The sequence below is a fragment of the Nerophis ophidion genome, linkage group LG22 (genome assembly GCF_033978795.1).
Source record: "Nerophis ophidion isolate RoL-2023_Sa linkage group LG22, RoL_Noph_v1.0, whole genome shotgun sequence".
NCBI classification, from domain to species: Eukaryota; Metazoa; Chordata; class Actinopteri; order Syngnathiformes; family Syngnathidae; genus Nerophis; species Nerophis ophidion.
Window position 1 is genome coordinate 42522173 of NC_084632.1, and position 17427 is coordinate 42539599.

At 44.0% G+C, this 17427-nt stretch overlaps 1 protein-coding gene and 1 long non-coding RNA gene across 3 annotated transcripts in view; one reads left to right on the plus strand and one right to left on the minus strand.

Annotated features, from left to right (window-relative positions):
- LOC133540880 (mitochondrial adenyl nucleotide antiporter SLC25A24-like) overlaps positions 1–17427 on the plus strand; it is an 87508-nt gene that overhangs the window by 9070 nt on the left and 61011 nt on the right. For both annotated transcript variants that reach the window (XR_009803749.1, XM_061883894.1), the window contains exons 2-4: positions 6255–6381; positions 6455–6542; positions 14007–14118. Coding sequence is in view for 1 of the 2 variants with exons in the window: in XM_061883894.1 (XP_061739878.1) it covers positions 6255–6381; positions 6455–6542; positions 14007–14118 (327 nt within the window). In the remaining variant the exon portion in view is untranslated. The remainder of the gene's footprint in view (positions 1–6254; positions 6382–6454; positions 6543–14006; positions 14119–17427) is intronic.
- Positions 4724–6873, minus strand: LOC133540883 (uncharacterized). Its single transcript, XR_009803750.1, has 4 exons — positions 6247–6873; positions 5810–5887; positions 5515–5592; positions 4724–5285 (listed from the first exon to the last, which is right to left on the minus strand). It is a non-coding gene; the product is annotated as an uncharacterized LOC133540883 (long non-coding RNA).

A 17427-nucleotide genomic window follows, 5' to 3' on the forward strand; every position in this document is an offset into this window, starting at 1 on the left:
AATTACCGATACCAATATCAACCGATACCGATATATACACATGTGGAATTAACACATTATTATGCCTCATTTTGTTGTGAGGCATTGAACAATGAAACAAGGTTTCCCAAAATAAATCAACTCAAGTTATGAAAAAAAAAGCCAACATATTGAAGTCATAAAACAGCAGCCTGGAATTTTGGGACATGCTCTCCCTGAGAGAGCATGAGGAGGTTGAGGTGGGCAGGGTTGGAGTGGGGCGTGGTTTCGTATGTGGTAGCGGGGGAGGGATGTGTATTGTAGCGTCCCAGAAAAGTTAGTGCTGCAAGGGGTTCCGGGTATTTCTTCTGTTGTGTTTATGTTGTGTTACGCTGCTGATCCGCTTGAGATGGTTTCCTGTGGACGGGACTCTCGCTGCTGTCTTGGAGCCACTATGGATTGAACTTTCACAGTATCATGTTGGACCCGCTCGACATCCATTGCTTTCGGTCCCCTAGAGGGGGGGGGTTGCCCACATCTGAGGTCCTCTCCAAGGTTTCTCATAGTCAGCATTGTCACTGGCGTCCCACTGGATGTGAATTCTCCCTGCCCACTGGGTGTGAGTTTTCCTTGCCCTTTTGTGGGTTCTTCCGAGGATGTTGTAGTCGTAATGATTTGTGCAGTCCTTTGAGACATTTGTGATTTGGGGCTATATAAATAAACATTGATTGATTGATTGATATTAAAGATGCAAAATAGTGGGTTTTGTAACTGTTTTCTATTTGAGTTATTTAGAAAAAATAACTTGGTCAATAGATTTCAGTGTGTTTATAAATATTTTTTGAGCACATTCAACAGTACCACACATGATAATCGCGATTATTGTGCTAACGATAGCGTAATATGACATTTTCATATCGTTACATCTGTAATCGTGATACAGCAGATGTATGCGTGTACCTTCCCGTCATGCTATGTCAAAGCCTTACCGTAAACCGAGGTTAAACACTGCCTACAGTAAAGCATAGTGGTGGTAGCATGATGGTCCGGGGTTGCATGGTTGCCGTTAGCCCCGGGAAGATGAGGTTAATTGGGGCGAAGCATGAATTCTGAAACTGAGAGGGATTTTCCATTTTGTAAACGAGCTCGTAAGGCACTTTTCCAACATGGCAAGGAGCCAAAACTCATCTCCAAGAAGACAGATACTTTACTGAAGAAGGTGAATGTGATGGAGCGCCCAATTTGGACATTTTTACTCCGAGGGGAAGTTGGGCTCTGTCTGTGTATATCTAGAAAGAAAACTAATCTGTTTAATTAAACTACTTTTATAAAACATACAGAATATTGTACACACACATAAGGTACATTTACTGTATATTGGTGTTTTTCAACCACTGTGTAAAAATACCAGTCTAGTCTGCAAATTATGTGTTGTAAATTTCTTTATGGACCTTGTTTGGTGCACTGGTGCACAGTCATGTTGGAAGAGGAAGAAGTCCACTCCAGAAGTTGTGCTTGGTCCCTTAGTTCCAGTGAAAAAGAACTTTGAATGTTCCAGGATACCAAAACATTCTATGCTCCCAACCTTGTGGGAACAGTTTGGAGCGGGCCCCTCCCTCTTCCAACATGACTGTCCACCAGTGCACAAAGCAAGGTCCATAAAGACATGGATGACAGAGTCTGGTGTGGATGAACTTGACTGGCCTGCACAGAGTCCTGACCTGAACCTGATAGAGGACCTTTGGGATGAATGAGAGCCAGGCCTTCTCCACCAACATCAGTGTGTGACCTCACCAATGCGTTTTTTGAAGAATGGTGGTGGAAAATCCCTACAAACACACTCTGCAACCTTGTGGACAGCCTTCCCAGAAGAGTTGAAGCTGTAATAGCTGCAAAAGGTGGACCCACATCATATTGAACCCTACTGGGATGGCACTTCAAGTTCATATGTGTTGTTGTTGAGTGTCGGTGCTGCTATCTCAGTTGGTGGCGGGCGGTAGCTAATTGCTTTGTAGATGTCGGAAACAGCGGGAGGCAGTGTGCAGGTAAAAAGGTGTCTAATGCTTAAACCAAAAATAAACAAAAGGTGAGTGCCCCTAAGAAAAGGCGTTGAAGCTTAGGGAAAGCTACGCAGAACGGAACTAAAACTGAACTGGCTACAAAGTAAACAAAAACAGAATGCTGGACGACAGCAAAGACTTACTGACAAGAAGTAAAACAGCAAAAAAGTCCAGATAAGTCAGGGTGTGATTGTGACAGTACACCTACTTTGAGACAAGAGCTATATTGATGCGTGCTTGATTATGCTTTAAAGTCATACCCAGCTATTGTGACAACGATTTTTTTACTGTCAAGTTAGCGATTTCTGCTGCTGGTGTGCCTTTGGCAGAAAATATGCCTTGGTTCAAAAAAGGTTGGAAAAACACTGCAGTATATGGAAAGTGTTGATGTTTACTTTTTTATTTAGTTCAATCGACATGCTGAATGAGGAGAAACAATGGTAACAACACTCGGAACATTCCAGTTCTATCTCTAAGTTCAAAAACTGGGTCAGGATACATTTGTGTGGGTGTGCCTGATGACCTGGTTGGTGAACAGAAGCAACAGTTTGATCAAAGTCCAAAAACAGGCCTCATGTGATACCTTTAGAAAGTCTGTTGAGGAGTCGGATATTGTTGTCCAGAGTCCACAAATCCGGTCTCAGCAGACTTTGAAGGTTAAAACACGATTCTTCAGAGTGTTCAAACGGCGTAATGTATGTACTGTATGTAGACTCTTGTTAAGTGAATTATATTTATATAGCGCTTTTCTCTAGTGACTCAAAGCGCTTTACATAGTGAAACCCAATATCTAAGTTACATTTAAACCAGTGTGGGTGGCACTGGGAGCAGGTGGGTAAAGTGTCTTGCCCAAGGACACAACGGCAGTGACTAGGATGGCAGAAGCGGGAATTGAACCTGCAACCCTCAAGTTGCTGGCACAGCCACTCTACCAACCGAGCTATATATATATAAACAAACAACAAACACAACAACCAGTGTTGCAAACAATTTTCAACTGTATTTCATTATCAGAAAAATTGTAAATATTTTCAATATTTATTTATGTATTTTTTGTTGACGTTCTAATAATTCTGGGTTCATTGGAAACTATAATGTGAGTGATTGTGTGTATACACTATATCGCCAAAAATATTTGGCCACCTGCCTTGACTTCACATACGCCATCCCATTCCTAACCCATAGGGTTCAATATCAATCAATCAATCAATCAATCAATCAATCAATGTTTACTTATATAGCCCTAAATCACTAGTGTCTCAAAGGGCTGCACAAACCACTACGACATCCTCGGTAGGCCCACATAAGGGCAAGGAAAACTCACACCCAGTGGGACGTCGGTGACAATAATGACTATGAGAACCTTAGATGATGTGGGTCCACTTTTTGCAGCTAATACAGCTTCAACTCTTCTGGGAAGGCTGTCCACAAGGTTGCGGAGTGTGTTTGTAGGAATTTTGTGCCATTTTTTTTTTTTTTCCAAAAGCGCATTGGCTCTCAGTTTCCGTTCTAATTCATCCTAAAGGTATTCTATTGGGTTCAGGTCAGGACTCTGTGCAGTCCAGTCAAGTTCATTCACACCAGACTCTGTCATCCATGTCTTTATGAAACTAGAGAGGGGTCAGCGGATGCTAAAGATAAAGTTAAACTACCAATAATTGTCACACACACACTAGGTGTGGTGAAATGTGTCCTCTGCATTTGACCCATCACCCTTGATCACCCCCTGGGAAGTGAGGGGAGCAGTGGGCAGCAGCGGTGCCGCGCCCGGTAATCATTTTTGGTGATTTAACCCCTAATTCCAACCCTTGATGCTAAGTCCCAAGTAGGGAGGCAATGGGTGCCATTTTTTTGTAGTCTTTGGTATGACTCGACCGGGGTTTGAACTCACAACCAACGGACACTCTAACACTAGGCCACTGAAGCGCATTGTGCAAAGACTTTCTGCACAGTCAGTTGCTACAGAGCTCCAAACTTCATGTCACCTTCAAATTAGCCAACGTACAGTACGCAGAGAGCTGGATTCAATGGGTTTCCATGGCCGGGCAGCTGCATCTAAGCCATACATCACCAAGTCCAATGCAAAGCGTCGAATGCAGTGGTGTAAAGCACCTCAACACTGGACTCTAGAGCAGTGGAGACGCGTTCTTTCAAGTGATGTATTACGCTTTTCCATCTGGCAATCTGATGGACCAGTCTGGGTTTGGAGGTTGCCAGGAAAACGGTACATTTTGGACTGGATTGTGCCTAGTGGGAAAATGGGTCGAGAAAGAATAATGGTGTGGGTTTGTTTTCAGGAGTTGGGCTTGGCCCCTTAGTTCAAGTGAAAGGAAATTTGAATGCTCCGGGATACCAAAACATTTTGGACAATTCCATGCTCCCAACCTTGTGGGAACAGTTTGGAGCGGGCCCCTTCCTCTTCCAACATGACTTTGCACTAGTGCACAAAGCAAGGTCCATAAAGACATGGATGACAGAATCTGGTGTGGATGAACTTGACTGGCCTGCACAGAGTCCTGACCTGAACCCGTAAGAACACCTTTGGGATGAATTAGAACGGAGACTGAGAGCCAGGCCTTCTCGTCCAACATCAGTGCGTGACCTCACCAATGCGCTTTTGAAAGAATGGTGGAAACTTCCTATATAGACACTCGGCAACCTTGTGGACAGCCTTCCCAGAAGAGTTGAAGCTGTAATAACTGCAAAAGGTGGACCCACATCATATTGAACCCTATGGGTTAGGACTGGGATGGCACTTCAAGTTCATATGTGAGTCAAGGCAGGGGGCCAAATACTTTTGGCAATATCGTGTATGTCTCCTGTAATTGGCTGGCGACCAGTTCTGGTTTACGGTGCAAATCTGGTATAAGCAAGTTTGTAGACAATGAAAGCAAATCAGTAAATTTAGATAACATTTGATTAGACACTTTACGGTCCTGTTTAGGTTTGCCGTCAGGGAAATTGTAAGGTTTTAGTTGCAGCAACACTGAACGTAGCATCATCATCGGCGGTCAGTCCAACGAGTATGACGATCCTCCTGGTAGGGGAGACTGGTACACAGAAAGTCACCACACCATCCTTGACAGAATCGGGTCAAGGTCTAGTGGCATGGAGTCCAAGACGACTGGGGACCCTTTTCTGCTGCAGCCTTCCTCCGCTGTTGGGGTTGTTCTTAAATCTACCGTCTTCCGCCTGCTCCGCCGTTGAGGTCTACACCGTATCCCTGGCTAGTGGGCAGTCAGGTACTAGGCTTTTGCCAAGGACCACCTGGGGTAACAGTAGTAAAGGGGTTAACCTCCTAGTGCCCCAAGACCCCATAGAGGAGCCTCCACTGCCAGATGCACTTTAACGTCCTGCCCAGGAAACACGTGGTATACGGGGAAGTTGTCACATTGAGTTTGTGATAAACCCCAAGATGCAGAGAAGGTGGCAGGCACTAAGCAAGAAAACATAATTTAATGTCCAAGAATATAAAAATGGAAGGCAAAAGACAAACCAGAAAAACAGGAGACAGGTAGCAGGAACAAGAATCGAACCAAGGAACAGCTCACAAGCGACGAGGAACCAGGGAGAACTGGAGACAGAAAGCAGTCCACGGCATAAGACAATGACAAGTCATAATGACAATAATCCAACTCTGACTGGAGGACAAAGCAGGTTTAAATAGGAGCGGGCTGATTGACACCAGGTGTGGCCAGGTGCCAATCAGCTGCAGCTGAGGGGAAACGGCGCTCAGGGAGAAAACATAATTTAATGTCCAAGAATATAAAAATGGAAGGCAAAAGACAAACCAGAAAAACAGGAGACAGGTAGCAGGAACAAGAATCGAACCAAGGAACAGCTCACAAGCGACGAGGAACCAGGGAGAACTGGAGACAGAAAGCAGTCCACGGCATAAGACAATGACAAGTCATGATGACAATAATCCAACTCTGACTGGAGGACAAAGCAGGTTTAAATAGGAGCGGGCTGATTGACACCAGGTGTGGCCAGGTGCCAATCAGCCGCAGCTGAGGGGAAACGGCGCTCAGGGAGAAAAGCAGGAACTGACCAAAACAAAAGCGCAGACAGGAAACAGACATACACAGAGGAAAAACTAAAACAAAACCAAACTGTCAGGGACAAGCCTGACAGAAGTAATAACAATGACACATTTAGGAATAAAAAAACAGCTGTGAACATACAAAAAAACCGACTATGTTGTAACATTCAATATTTTTTCTGTTACCTTTTTAGAAAATTGTTTCCTCTGGAGACCAGGACCAAGACGACGGGCTTGACTTCAACGAGTTCTCCAAGTACCTGATGGAACATGAGAAGAAGTTACAATTAACGTTCAAGAGCTTGGACAAAAACAACGACGGTACGGTAAATATTCTCGACGTTTTTAAGATGTATGCAGACAAAGTGTTGATGTTTTGCTTTTCTTCAAACAGGCCAAATAGACTTCATGGAAATCAAGCAGTCGCTTGCAGATCTTGGGATGGACATCAGCAAGGAAGAGGCTGAGAAGATACTTCAAAGGTAAAAGCAGGCCCTTTTCCACTGCAGGAACTTTTTAAATAGTTGTTTCCACCAAAGACCACACAGGTAGATTCAGTTCTTCATGAACTTTCCGGATGTCCTGACAGCTATGTGGGTCTTTCGGAAGGTTGCGGGAAACTTATTGGTTGTGTCGTCCAACGCTGATTGGTTGAACGCAGTTAGGGGCGTTCCTAAAACGTATCTTTCAAACAGTCCGGTCCAACAGAACAACCTTTCATGATGAATTACAGTAGGTGAGATATGAACAGCATTTATGAGGTGAGACTCTTTTAAGAGTTAGTGTCTAATTTGACAGGGAAATGAGTAGATATCCATCCATCTTCTTCCGCTTATCCGAGGTCGGGTCGCGGGGGCAACAGCCTAAGCAGGGAAGCCCAGACTTCCCTCTCCCCAGCCACTTCGTCTAGCTCTTCCCGGGGGATCCCGAGGCGTTCCCAGGCCAGCCGGGAGACATAGTCTTCCCAACGTGTCCTGGGTCTTCCCCGTGGCCTCCTACCGGTTGGACGTGCCCTAAACACCTCCCTAGGGAGGCGTTCGGGTGGCATCCTGACCAGATGCCCGAACCACCTCATCTGGCTCCTCTCGATGTGGAGGAGCAGCGGCTTTACGTTGAGTTCCTCCCGGATGGCAGAGCTTCTCACCCTATCTCTAAGGGAGAGACCCGCCACACGACGGAGGAAACTCATTTCGGCCGCTTGTACCCGTGATCTTATCCTTTCAGTCATGACCCAAAGCTCATGACCAAAGGTGAGGATGGGAATGTAGATCGACCGGTAAATTGAGAGCTTTGCCTTCCGGCTCAGCTCCTTCTTCACCACAACGGATCGATACAACGTCCGCATTACTGAAGACGCCGCACCGATCCGCCTGTCGATCACACCATCCACTCTTCCCTCACTCGTGAACAAGACTCCGAGGTACTTGAACTCCTCCACTTGGGGCAGGGTCTCCTCCCCAACCCGGAGACGGCATTCCACCCTTTTCCGGGCGAGAACCATGGACTCGGACTTGGAGGTGCTGATTCTCATTCCGGTCGCTTCACACTCGGCTGCGAACCGATCCAGTGAGAGCTGAAGATCCTGGCCAGATGAAGCCATCAGGACCACATCATCTGCAACCAAACCGGAACCCCTCAACGCCTTGACTGCGCCTAGAAATTCTGTCCATAAAAGTTAAGAACAGAATGGGTGACAAAGGACAGCCTTGGCGGAGTCCAACCCTCACTGGAAATGTGTCCGACTTACTGCCGGCAATGCGGACCAAGTTCTGACACTGATCATACAGGGAGTGGACTGCCACAATAAGACAGTCCGGTACCCCATACTCTCTGAGCACTCCCCACAGGACTTCCCGAGGGACACGGTCCAATGCCTTCTCCAAGTCCACAAAGCACATGTAGACTGGTTGGGCAAACTCCCATGCACCCTCAAGAACCTTCCCGAGAGTATAGAGCTGGTCCACAGTTCCACCACCAGGACAAAAACCACACTGTTCCTCCTGAATCCGAGGTTGGACTATCCGGCGTAGCCTCCTCTCCAGTACACCTGAATAAACCTTACCGGAGTAGATATATTTTAATGTATTTGGTTAAACAAAACTGTGTTTACATGAGCACACTGGTTTCACACTTCTCGCATTTTGTCAAAATAAATATCAAATACATTGGCCTAGGGCAGGAGTCGCCAACCCGCAGCACCGGAGCCGCATGCGGCTCTTTGATCACTCTAATGTGGCTCAGCTGCATAATTGCCGACCGCCCCGATAATCCCGAGAGATTTCCGGAGTTTAATTTCTCTCACAAAAATCACCCGGGGCCAACATACTTCGATTTTCACATAGTCGATAATATTGAGGGCGTGCCCTGATAGCAATGCCTTCACAGTCCTGGAAAACTTGTCGTCGCGCCCGCTTTTACACTTTTACTATCTGCGTGCCAGCAGGTCACATGTAGTATGCAGACTCTGTTGACACACGAACGTGACTGCAAGGCATACTTGGTCAACAGCCATACAGGTCACACTGATGGTTGTGATTTAAACAACTTTAACACTCTTACTAACATGCGCCACACACAGAGGAGGACTGTCGGCGCAACGCGTCGAAGACAGGACAGGCATTTATTTGTACTCCATGAACTCGGAGGTGCTTTTTCTTCTTTGTAATGAAAAAGGGAGGTTTTTGTGGTTGGTGCACTAATTGTAAGTGTAGATTGTGTTTTTTATGTTGATTTAATAAAAAATAAATAAATAAATAAAATATATATATATAATGTATGGATGCCATATGCCAAATCATCAAAGAAAACGGCCTATGGATCACGATTGAAGCCAACAAGCAAACCGTCAACTTCCTCGACGTCACTTTCAACCTGAGAAATAACAGCTACCAACCATTCACGAAACCCAACACAACACTCCAATACGTGCACCATGACAGCAACCACCCACCCACCACCACCAAAAGAATACCTACCGGAATTAATAAAAGGCTATCGATGCTGTCATCTAGCAAAGCTGAATTCGACCAAGCAACCCCCCCGTACCAGAAAGCACTTGATGAAAGCGGATACAACTTCACCCTCACCTATGAACCCACTCCAGTAAACCAACCAAAAAAGAGCAGAAAACGAAACAACATCATCTGGTACAATCCGCCATTCAGCAAAGACCTCTCAACCAACATCGGCCGCAAGTTCCTCACTCTGATCGACAAACACTTCCCCAAAGGCAACACCCTAAGAAAAATATTCAACAAGAACAACATTAAATTGAGCTACAGCTGTATAAATAACATACAACAAATCATTTCAAACCATAACAAAACAATCGCAAAAGGACTGCCTACCCCCAGACTAAACGACTCTGAAACCAATAAGGAATGTAACTGTCGCAAGAAACCTGATTGCCCTCTCAACGGAGGGTGCTTACAGACATCAGTCGTTTACCAAGCAAAGGTAATACGCAAGGACATTAACACATCCGACACGTACGTAGGATTAACCGAAGGAGCGTTCAAAACAAGATGGAATAATCACAAGGCCTCCTTTAGAAACCAGACTTTGCGGAATTCTACAGAACTCAGCAAACACATTTGGAACCTCAAAGACAATAATGTTGAATATTCAATAACATGGCAAATTCTTGCATCCAGCACACCTTACAACAGTGGTAATAAAAGATGCAACCTATGCTTAAAAGAGAAACTGTTTATTATATATCATCCAGATCTATCATCCCTCAACAAGCGCAGTGAAATCATTTCAACATGCCGCCACAGACGGAAACACCTCCTAGGTAACACATGAGCCAATCACCACGCCCCTACGCCTGCCTGTACCCACCCACTCTGTGCCCTATATAAACCATTGTATGTGAATGCTTCCATTAAAATCTCCTGATGATTGAGGGAACCCCTCATGAAACAGTTCTGTAGAGATGAAGTAGTCATGTGATTTTTCCCACACCTATATATATATATATATATATATATATATATATATATATATATATATATATATATATATATATATATATATATATATATATATATATGTGTATATATGTGTATATATATATGTGTATATATGTGTATATATATATGTGTATATATGTGTATATATATATGTGTATATATGTGTATATATATATATGTATATATATATGTGTGTATATATATATGTGTATATATGTATATATATATATATGTATATATGTATATATATATATATATGTATATATATATATATATATATGTATATGTATGTATGTATGTATGTATGTATGTATTTTCTTTTTTTTTTAAATAAAAAATTATTCCGCGGCCCGGTACCAATCGGGCCACGGCCCGGTGGTTGGGGACCACTGTGTTAGGGGCAGCAAAGCACTGTCTGTCTGTTATTTCATTGAACTCCATTGTGTTTAGGGATGAATAGTCTCTCCTATTACAATTGTACTATTTTTCAGCTATAGTTACATGAAGCATTAGTAATGTAGCAGCCTAGTTTTGAATAGCAGGGTCCCTGCTAACACATGTTGATAAAAATACAACAATTACATAATAAAAGTCAACTACAGGCTTCCCAAATCCAGTAATAAATTAAGCATGAGTTGACAAACAGTTTTAATGGAAACTGTTTAATGTTGCACTTTTTATATGCAAAAGAAAGTTTTTTTTTCATTTTATTTAATCAAAGTAACAACTTGAGGCAGTTTAATGTGGATTAGCGTGGGTAGAATTATTATAGTGTTCCCAATGTTAAAAGGATAAAGCCATTGTTTACAAATTTGGTAAATAAATAACCAAATATTTTGTTGTTTTCTTACTGTACCGAAAATGTACCGAACCGAAATTTTTGTGTACCGTTACACCCCTAGTGATGCGTCACATTGTATCGTGTGCATGTTCCAAATAAACTAAAACTGAACAGAAACTGAATATGTGAATGTTCAGATAAAAATATTAATGAAACAGGAGTAATGTGAAGTGAATTATATTTATATAGCGCTTTTCTCTAGTGACTCAAAGCGCTTTACATAGTGAAACCCAATATCTAAGTTACATTTAAACCAGTGTGGGTGGCACTGGGAGCAGGTGGGTAAAGTGTCTTGCCCAAGGACACAACGGCAGGGACTAGGATGACGGAAGCGGGAATCGAACCTGAAACCCTCAAGTTGCTGGCACGGCCGCTCTACCAACCGAGCTATGCCGCCCCACAACTGTAAATCAACTGTAAATCAGTTTTTTAAAAAAATACAGGACTGTGATGTGATGTTCGGATCAGGTTTTTATGCTGCCGATTCTGATACTGATCATCCATGAGTGAGATTGGCCGATACCAATACCGATCACGTGTATTTACACATTTATTATAGGTGAAGTTGTCAAGAAAGTTGCCCTTGGTGCCATTTCTCTTTTATTATTGTTTCCCGCGGGCCAAAGTTGGACAACTTAACCTTTTAATAGCGACCCAAACAAGTTTTGCATTGAATATTGAACAAGCAAGGCTTATATAACTTTATAGTGACATGCAAAATCGAGGTTTGTTGGTAAGGGGGTGTATGTTGTAGTGTCCCGGAAGAGTTAGTGCTGCGAGGGGATCTGGGTATTTGTTCTGCTGTGTTGATGTTGTGTTACAGTGCGGATGTTCTCCCGAAATGTGTTTGTCATTCTTGTTTGGTGTGGGTTCACAGTGTGGTGCATATTTGTTAGGGATGCACCAAAATGAAAATTTTTGACCGAAACCGAATAAAATTTGAGCGCTTGGCCAAAGGCCGCATACCAAATACCGAATAATAAATGCAGTTTTTCACAACTTTTTTATATTGCATAAATAGCCTAGAATAAATTTTTAGACATGTTTTTCCATCCATCCATCCATTTTCTACCGCTTATTCCCTTTCGGGGTCGCGGGGGGCGCTGGCGCCTATCTCAGCTACAATCGGGCTGAAGGCGGGGTACACCCTGGACAAGTCGTCACCTCATCGCAGGGCGACATGTTTTTCAAATAAAGTACATTTTTATTGAATATTGACTTTTTTTAATATTCCAGTAGCCTTTGTTTTTCAAAAAAAGCACAGTTTTTCATTTATATTAGGCCTTCAAACAAAACATGCATTCCAAAAAAAAAAAGTGCATTAAAGTGGATAAACCCACAACAAATTAAATATTGTCCTTTTGGCAAAAGTCTGCTTAGCCACAGTAGATATGCTAATAATGTAAACAGAAGGCTCAAGTAAATCTCAATAAGTGTGTGCTTGTAACCTCATACACTTATACAGGTACACAACACATCACAGGCCAGAACAGATTTGTCAATAACAGTACTTCAGCTTCAGAATAAAAAGAAGGAAACTAACTATGTATAAAACAATTTAAATTTAACACTGCACGTTGGTTGATTGCGTCACCGCGTCCAAAAATTGCGTCACCGCGTCACACGCCACTATTCGGCCTTGCTTTTAACTCATTCCACCGAAGGCCGAATGTGGCTTTTTTTTGCCATATTCGGCCGAATATATTCGGTTACCGATTAATCGGTGCATCCCTAATATTTGTAACAGTGTTAAAGTTGTTTATACGGCCACCCTCAGTGTGACATGTATGACTGTTGACCAAGTATGCCTTGCATTCACTTGTGTGTGTGTGTGTGTGTGTGTGTGTGTGTGTGTGTGTGTGTGTGTGTGTGTGTAAAATGCACAAATATTATGTGGGTTCACAGTGTGGCGCATATTTGTAACAGTGTTAAAGTTGTTTATAAGGCCACCCTCAGTGTGACCTGTACGACTGTTGACCAAGTATGCCTTGCATTCACTTGTGTGTGTGTGTGTGTGTGTGTGTGTGTGTGTGTGTGTGTGTGTGTAAAATGCACAAATATTATGTGGGTTCACAGTGTGGCGCATATTTGTAACAGTGTTAAAGTTGTTTATAAGGCCACCCTCAGTGTGACCTGTATGACTGTTGACCAAGTATGCCTTGCATTCACGTGTGTGTGTGTGTGTGTGTGTGTGTGTGTGTGTGTGTGTAAAATGCACAAATATTATGTGGGTTCACAGTGTGGCGCATATTTGTAACAGTGTTAAAGTTGTTTATAAGGCCACCCTCAGTGTGACCTGTATGACTGTTGACCAAGTATGCCTTGCATTCACTTTTGTGTGTGTGTAGAATCCGCATATATTACGTGACTGGGCCGGCACGCTGATTGTATGGCGGAAAAGCGGACATGACAACAGGTTGTAGAGTTTTTTTTTCCCCTTGGCCTCAGTCTGCACCCCCCTCTCCAAGGCCCAGGCTAAGACCGATTTTTTTTTATTTCATTTTAATCTTCTATTCCCCCCCCCCCCTTGTTTACCTGTATCTCATCTTTTTTTGTAAGGGGCGCTGGAAGCCGGCAGACCCGTCAGCGATCCTGTTCTGTCTCCCTGTAATGTTTGTCTGATCTTGAATGGGATTGTGCTGAAAATTGTAATTTTCCTGAAGGAACTCTCCTGACGGAATGAATAAAGTACTATCTAATCTAATCTAATCTAGAGGACGCTAAAAGGCACGCCGCCGATATTGTTGTACGAGTGGAAATTCGGGAGAATGGTTGTCCCGGTAGATTTTCAAGGGGGGGGGGCACTGAAATTCGGGAGTCTCCTGGGAAAATCGTGAGGGTTGGCAAGTATTAGAATTAGCGGTATAACACCGGCGGGCCAGCTCTAATGTTAATGTAATATTGTCTCAAGGGCCTAAATAAATTACATGGGGGCCAGAGTTTGACACCCATGCTGTAAGTGAAAGTACACAATCTTGTATTATTACTACTATTCTGCCAGTGTGCTCCCCAGCAGTGTCCAGTTACAAGACAGTGACTTGTGTCCTCAATGCCCCATGAATAGATGTTTATCATTTGAAAACATTAGTAGTCACTAATCAAGTTTCTGCCCTGCCGGTCTTTTTATACAGCATTGATAAAGATGGCACCATGACCGTGGACTGGAATGAGTGGAGGAAACATTTCCTGTTGAACACCGCCACCAACCTGCAGGAGATTGTCCGCTATTGGAAACACACCACGGTAAGAAGACTAGCACTCCTACCATGTTTACATGTCCTTTGGCAAGTTTCACTGCAATAAGGCGCTTTTGGTAGCCATCCACAAGGTTCTGCATGAATTTTTGACCACAAAATTGCTGCAGTTCAGTTAAATGTGTTGGTTTTCTAACATGGACTTGTTTCTTCAGCATTGTCCACACGTGTAAGTCAGGACTTTGGGAAGGCCATTCTAAAACCTTCATTCTAGCCTGATTTAGCCATTCCTTTACCACTTTTGAGGTGTGTTGGGGTCATTGTCCTGTTGGAACACCCAACTGCATTATGTATGCAGGAGGAGTAGTGACGGCACAGTTCCACAAGAGGGCGAAGTTGCACTATGATTTATTTATATATATATATATATTATATGTATATGCTTAGAGAGTATGGGGTATCGGACTGCCTTATTGTGGCGGTCCGCTCCCTGTACGATCAGTGCCAGAGCTTGGTCCGCATTACCGGCAGTAAGTCGAACACATTTCCAGTGAGGGTTGGACTCCGCCAACCCTCACCGATTCTGTTCATAACTTTTATGGACAGAGTTTCTAGGCGCAGTCAAGGCGTTGAGGGGTTCCGGTTTGGTGACCGCAGGATTAGGTCTCTGCTTTTTGCAGATGATGTGGTCCTGATGGCTTCATCTGACCGGGATCTTCAGCTCTCACTGGATCGGTTCGCAGCCGAGTGTGAAGCGGCCGGAATGAGAATCAGCACCTCCAAGTCCGAGTCCATGGTTCTCGCCCGGAAAAGGGTGGAATGCCATCTCCGGGTTGGGGAGGAGACCCTGCCCCAAGTGGAGGAGTTCAAGTACCTTGGAGTCTTGTTCACGAGTGAGGGAAGAGTGGATCGTGAGATCGACAGGTACAACGTCCGCATTACTGAAGACGCCGCACCGATCCGTTGTGGTGAAGAAGGAGCTGAGCCGGAAGGCAAAGCTCTCAATTTACCGGTCGATCTACGTTCCCATCCTCACCTATGGTCATGAGCTTTGGGTCATGACCGAAAGGATAAGATCACGGGTACAAGCGGCCCAAATGACTTTCCTCCCCCGGATGGCGGGTCTCTCCCTTAGAGATAGGGTGAGAAAACTGCCATCCGGGAGGAACTCAAAGTAAAGCCGCTGCTCCTCCACATGGAGAGGAGCCAGATGAGGTGGTTCGGGCATCTGGTCAGGATGCCACCCGAACGCCTCCCTAGGGAAGTGTTTAGGACACGTCCAACCGGTAGGAGGCCACGGGGAAGACCCAGGACACGTTGGGAAGACTATGTCTCCCGGCTGGCCTGGGAACGCCTCGGGATCCCCCGGGAAGAGCTAGACGAAGTGGCTGGGGAGAGGGAAGTCTGTGCTTCCCTGCTTAGGCTGTTGCCCCCGCGACCCGACCTCGGATAAGCGGAAGAAGATGGATGGATGGATGGATTATATGTATGTATGTATGTGGGTTCCCTCCGGGTACTCCAGGTTCCTCCCACCTCACCAATGTGAGTGTGAATGTTGTCTGTCTATCTGTGTTGGCCCTGCGATGAGGTGGCGACTTGTCCAGGGTGTACCCTGCCTTCCGCCCGATTGTAGCTGAGATAGGCGCCAGCGACCCCGAAAGGGAATAAGCGGTAGAAAATGGATGGATGGATTCTACAATGTTTGTGGTCTGTCTATCTGTGTTGGCCCTGCGATGAGGTGGCGACTTGTCCAGGGTGTACCCTGCCTTCCGCCCGATTGTAGCTGAGATAGGCGCCAGCGACCCCGAAAGGGAATAAGCGGTAGAAAATGGATGGATGGATTCTACAATGTTTGTGGTCTGTCTATCTGTGTTGGCCCTGCGATGAGGTGGCGACTTGTCCAGGGTGTACTCCGCCTTCCGCCCGATTGTAGCTGAGATAGGCGCCAGCGCCCCCCGCGACCCCAAAAGGGAATAAGCGGTAGAAAATGGATGGATGGGTTTGTGTCCTAAATTAAACATTTAATAAGTCTAAAAAGTTCATTATTACAGTAGTGTTGGCCACTAAAGGAGACCAAACCAATCAGAGCACACTGTTCAGTATGAATGGGAGACCAGGCTTTCTGCTCCGCCGCTCCCAGTCTTTGGAACGCTTTCCCTGACCACTTGAGGGCACCACAGACTGTGAATGCTTTTTAAAAAAAGGCTTAAAACCCCCCTTTTTTTTAAAAACAACTTTGTTTTTAGATTTATGCGTGCTAGTTTTAGCTATTAGGCTGTTCTAATTTTTATTATCTTTTTATTTGTTTAATACACCGTAGCACTTTGAGGTTGTTTGCTCAATGTAAAGTGTTTTTTTTTTACAAATATAATGTATTATTGTTATCATTAGTACCGTGGCCACTGATTGGCTCAGCCTCCGACAGGATTACTATCGGATTATTTGTTATTTCATCTCTGGAGGGCTGTCGTATTTTTGAAAAACATATTAAGAAGGCCATCAACAGGTTTTTATTATCGTGGTCATGACCAGAACTAATTTACGGTGATAAATGAGGGACGACTTCAGTATTATATTGCAAGTTATTTTGTTACTATTGGCTTATGCAACGGACAGTCAATATTTTTTTTTCGAAATTATAATTTATTTAAAAAAAAAGCATGATTTTGATGATAAAAACAATATTTCCCCATATATTCTGTTGCATGTCTGTTGTAGTCAATAGCTAAGTAATCTCTGACTTTCTCGGTGGCCAAGTCTTATATAAAAGTAAAGTGCTAAACCTGGCGGAGATGGGCTAATTTCAGTGTGACCCGAGGAGGGATTATGTCCTCAATGGGATTGGGATTGAAGAAGGGAAAGGAAGTAAAGGTGGAGAAGTTGACAGCATTTAAACAGCTAACTGTCCATGCCTGTGCAACATAGGGAAAACACTACTTCTCTCTTCTGGATGCTTTTTTTGAGGGATACAATGTAATTCTGGGACAGTCCATCACTGGATAAGTAGTGGATATTTAACTTTGGAGACGACCATGGCTCTGCTGCAGCCTCGGCAGCAGCAGCAGCAGCAACAGAAAAAACATATTTTCCTTGATTTTGAGGATGATGACGGGATCATTTATGAGGTGGAGATGGTAGGTTAATAAAACCTGACTTGGTGTAACCTGTCCGATGCATAATCAGGCTTGGAGTCCGTAGTCTACTAGATAACGGAATGAATTGTGTTGTCTGTATGATTTAGAACAGGGGTGTCAAACTCAAATACAGACTGGGCCAAAATTTTAAACAGTTGAACAAATGAACCTTTTAATAGGGACCCAAACAAGTTTTGCAGTAAATATTGAACAAGCAAGGCTTA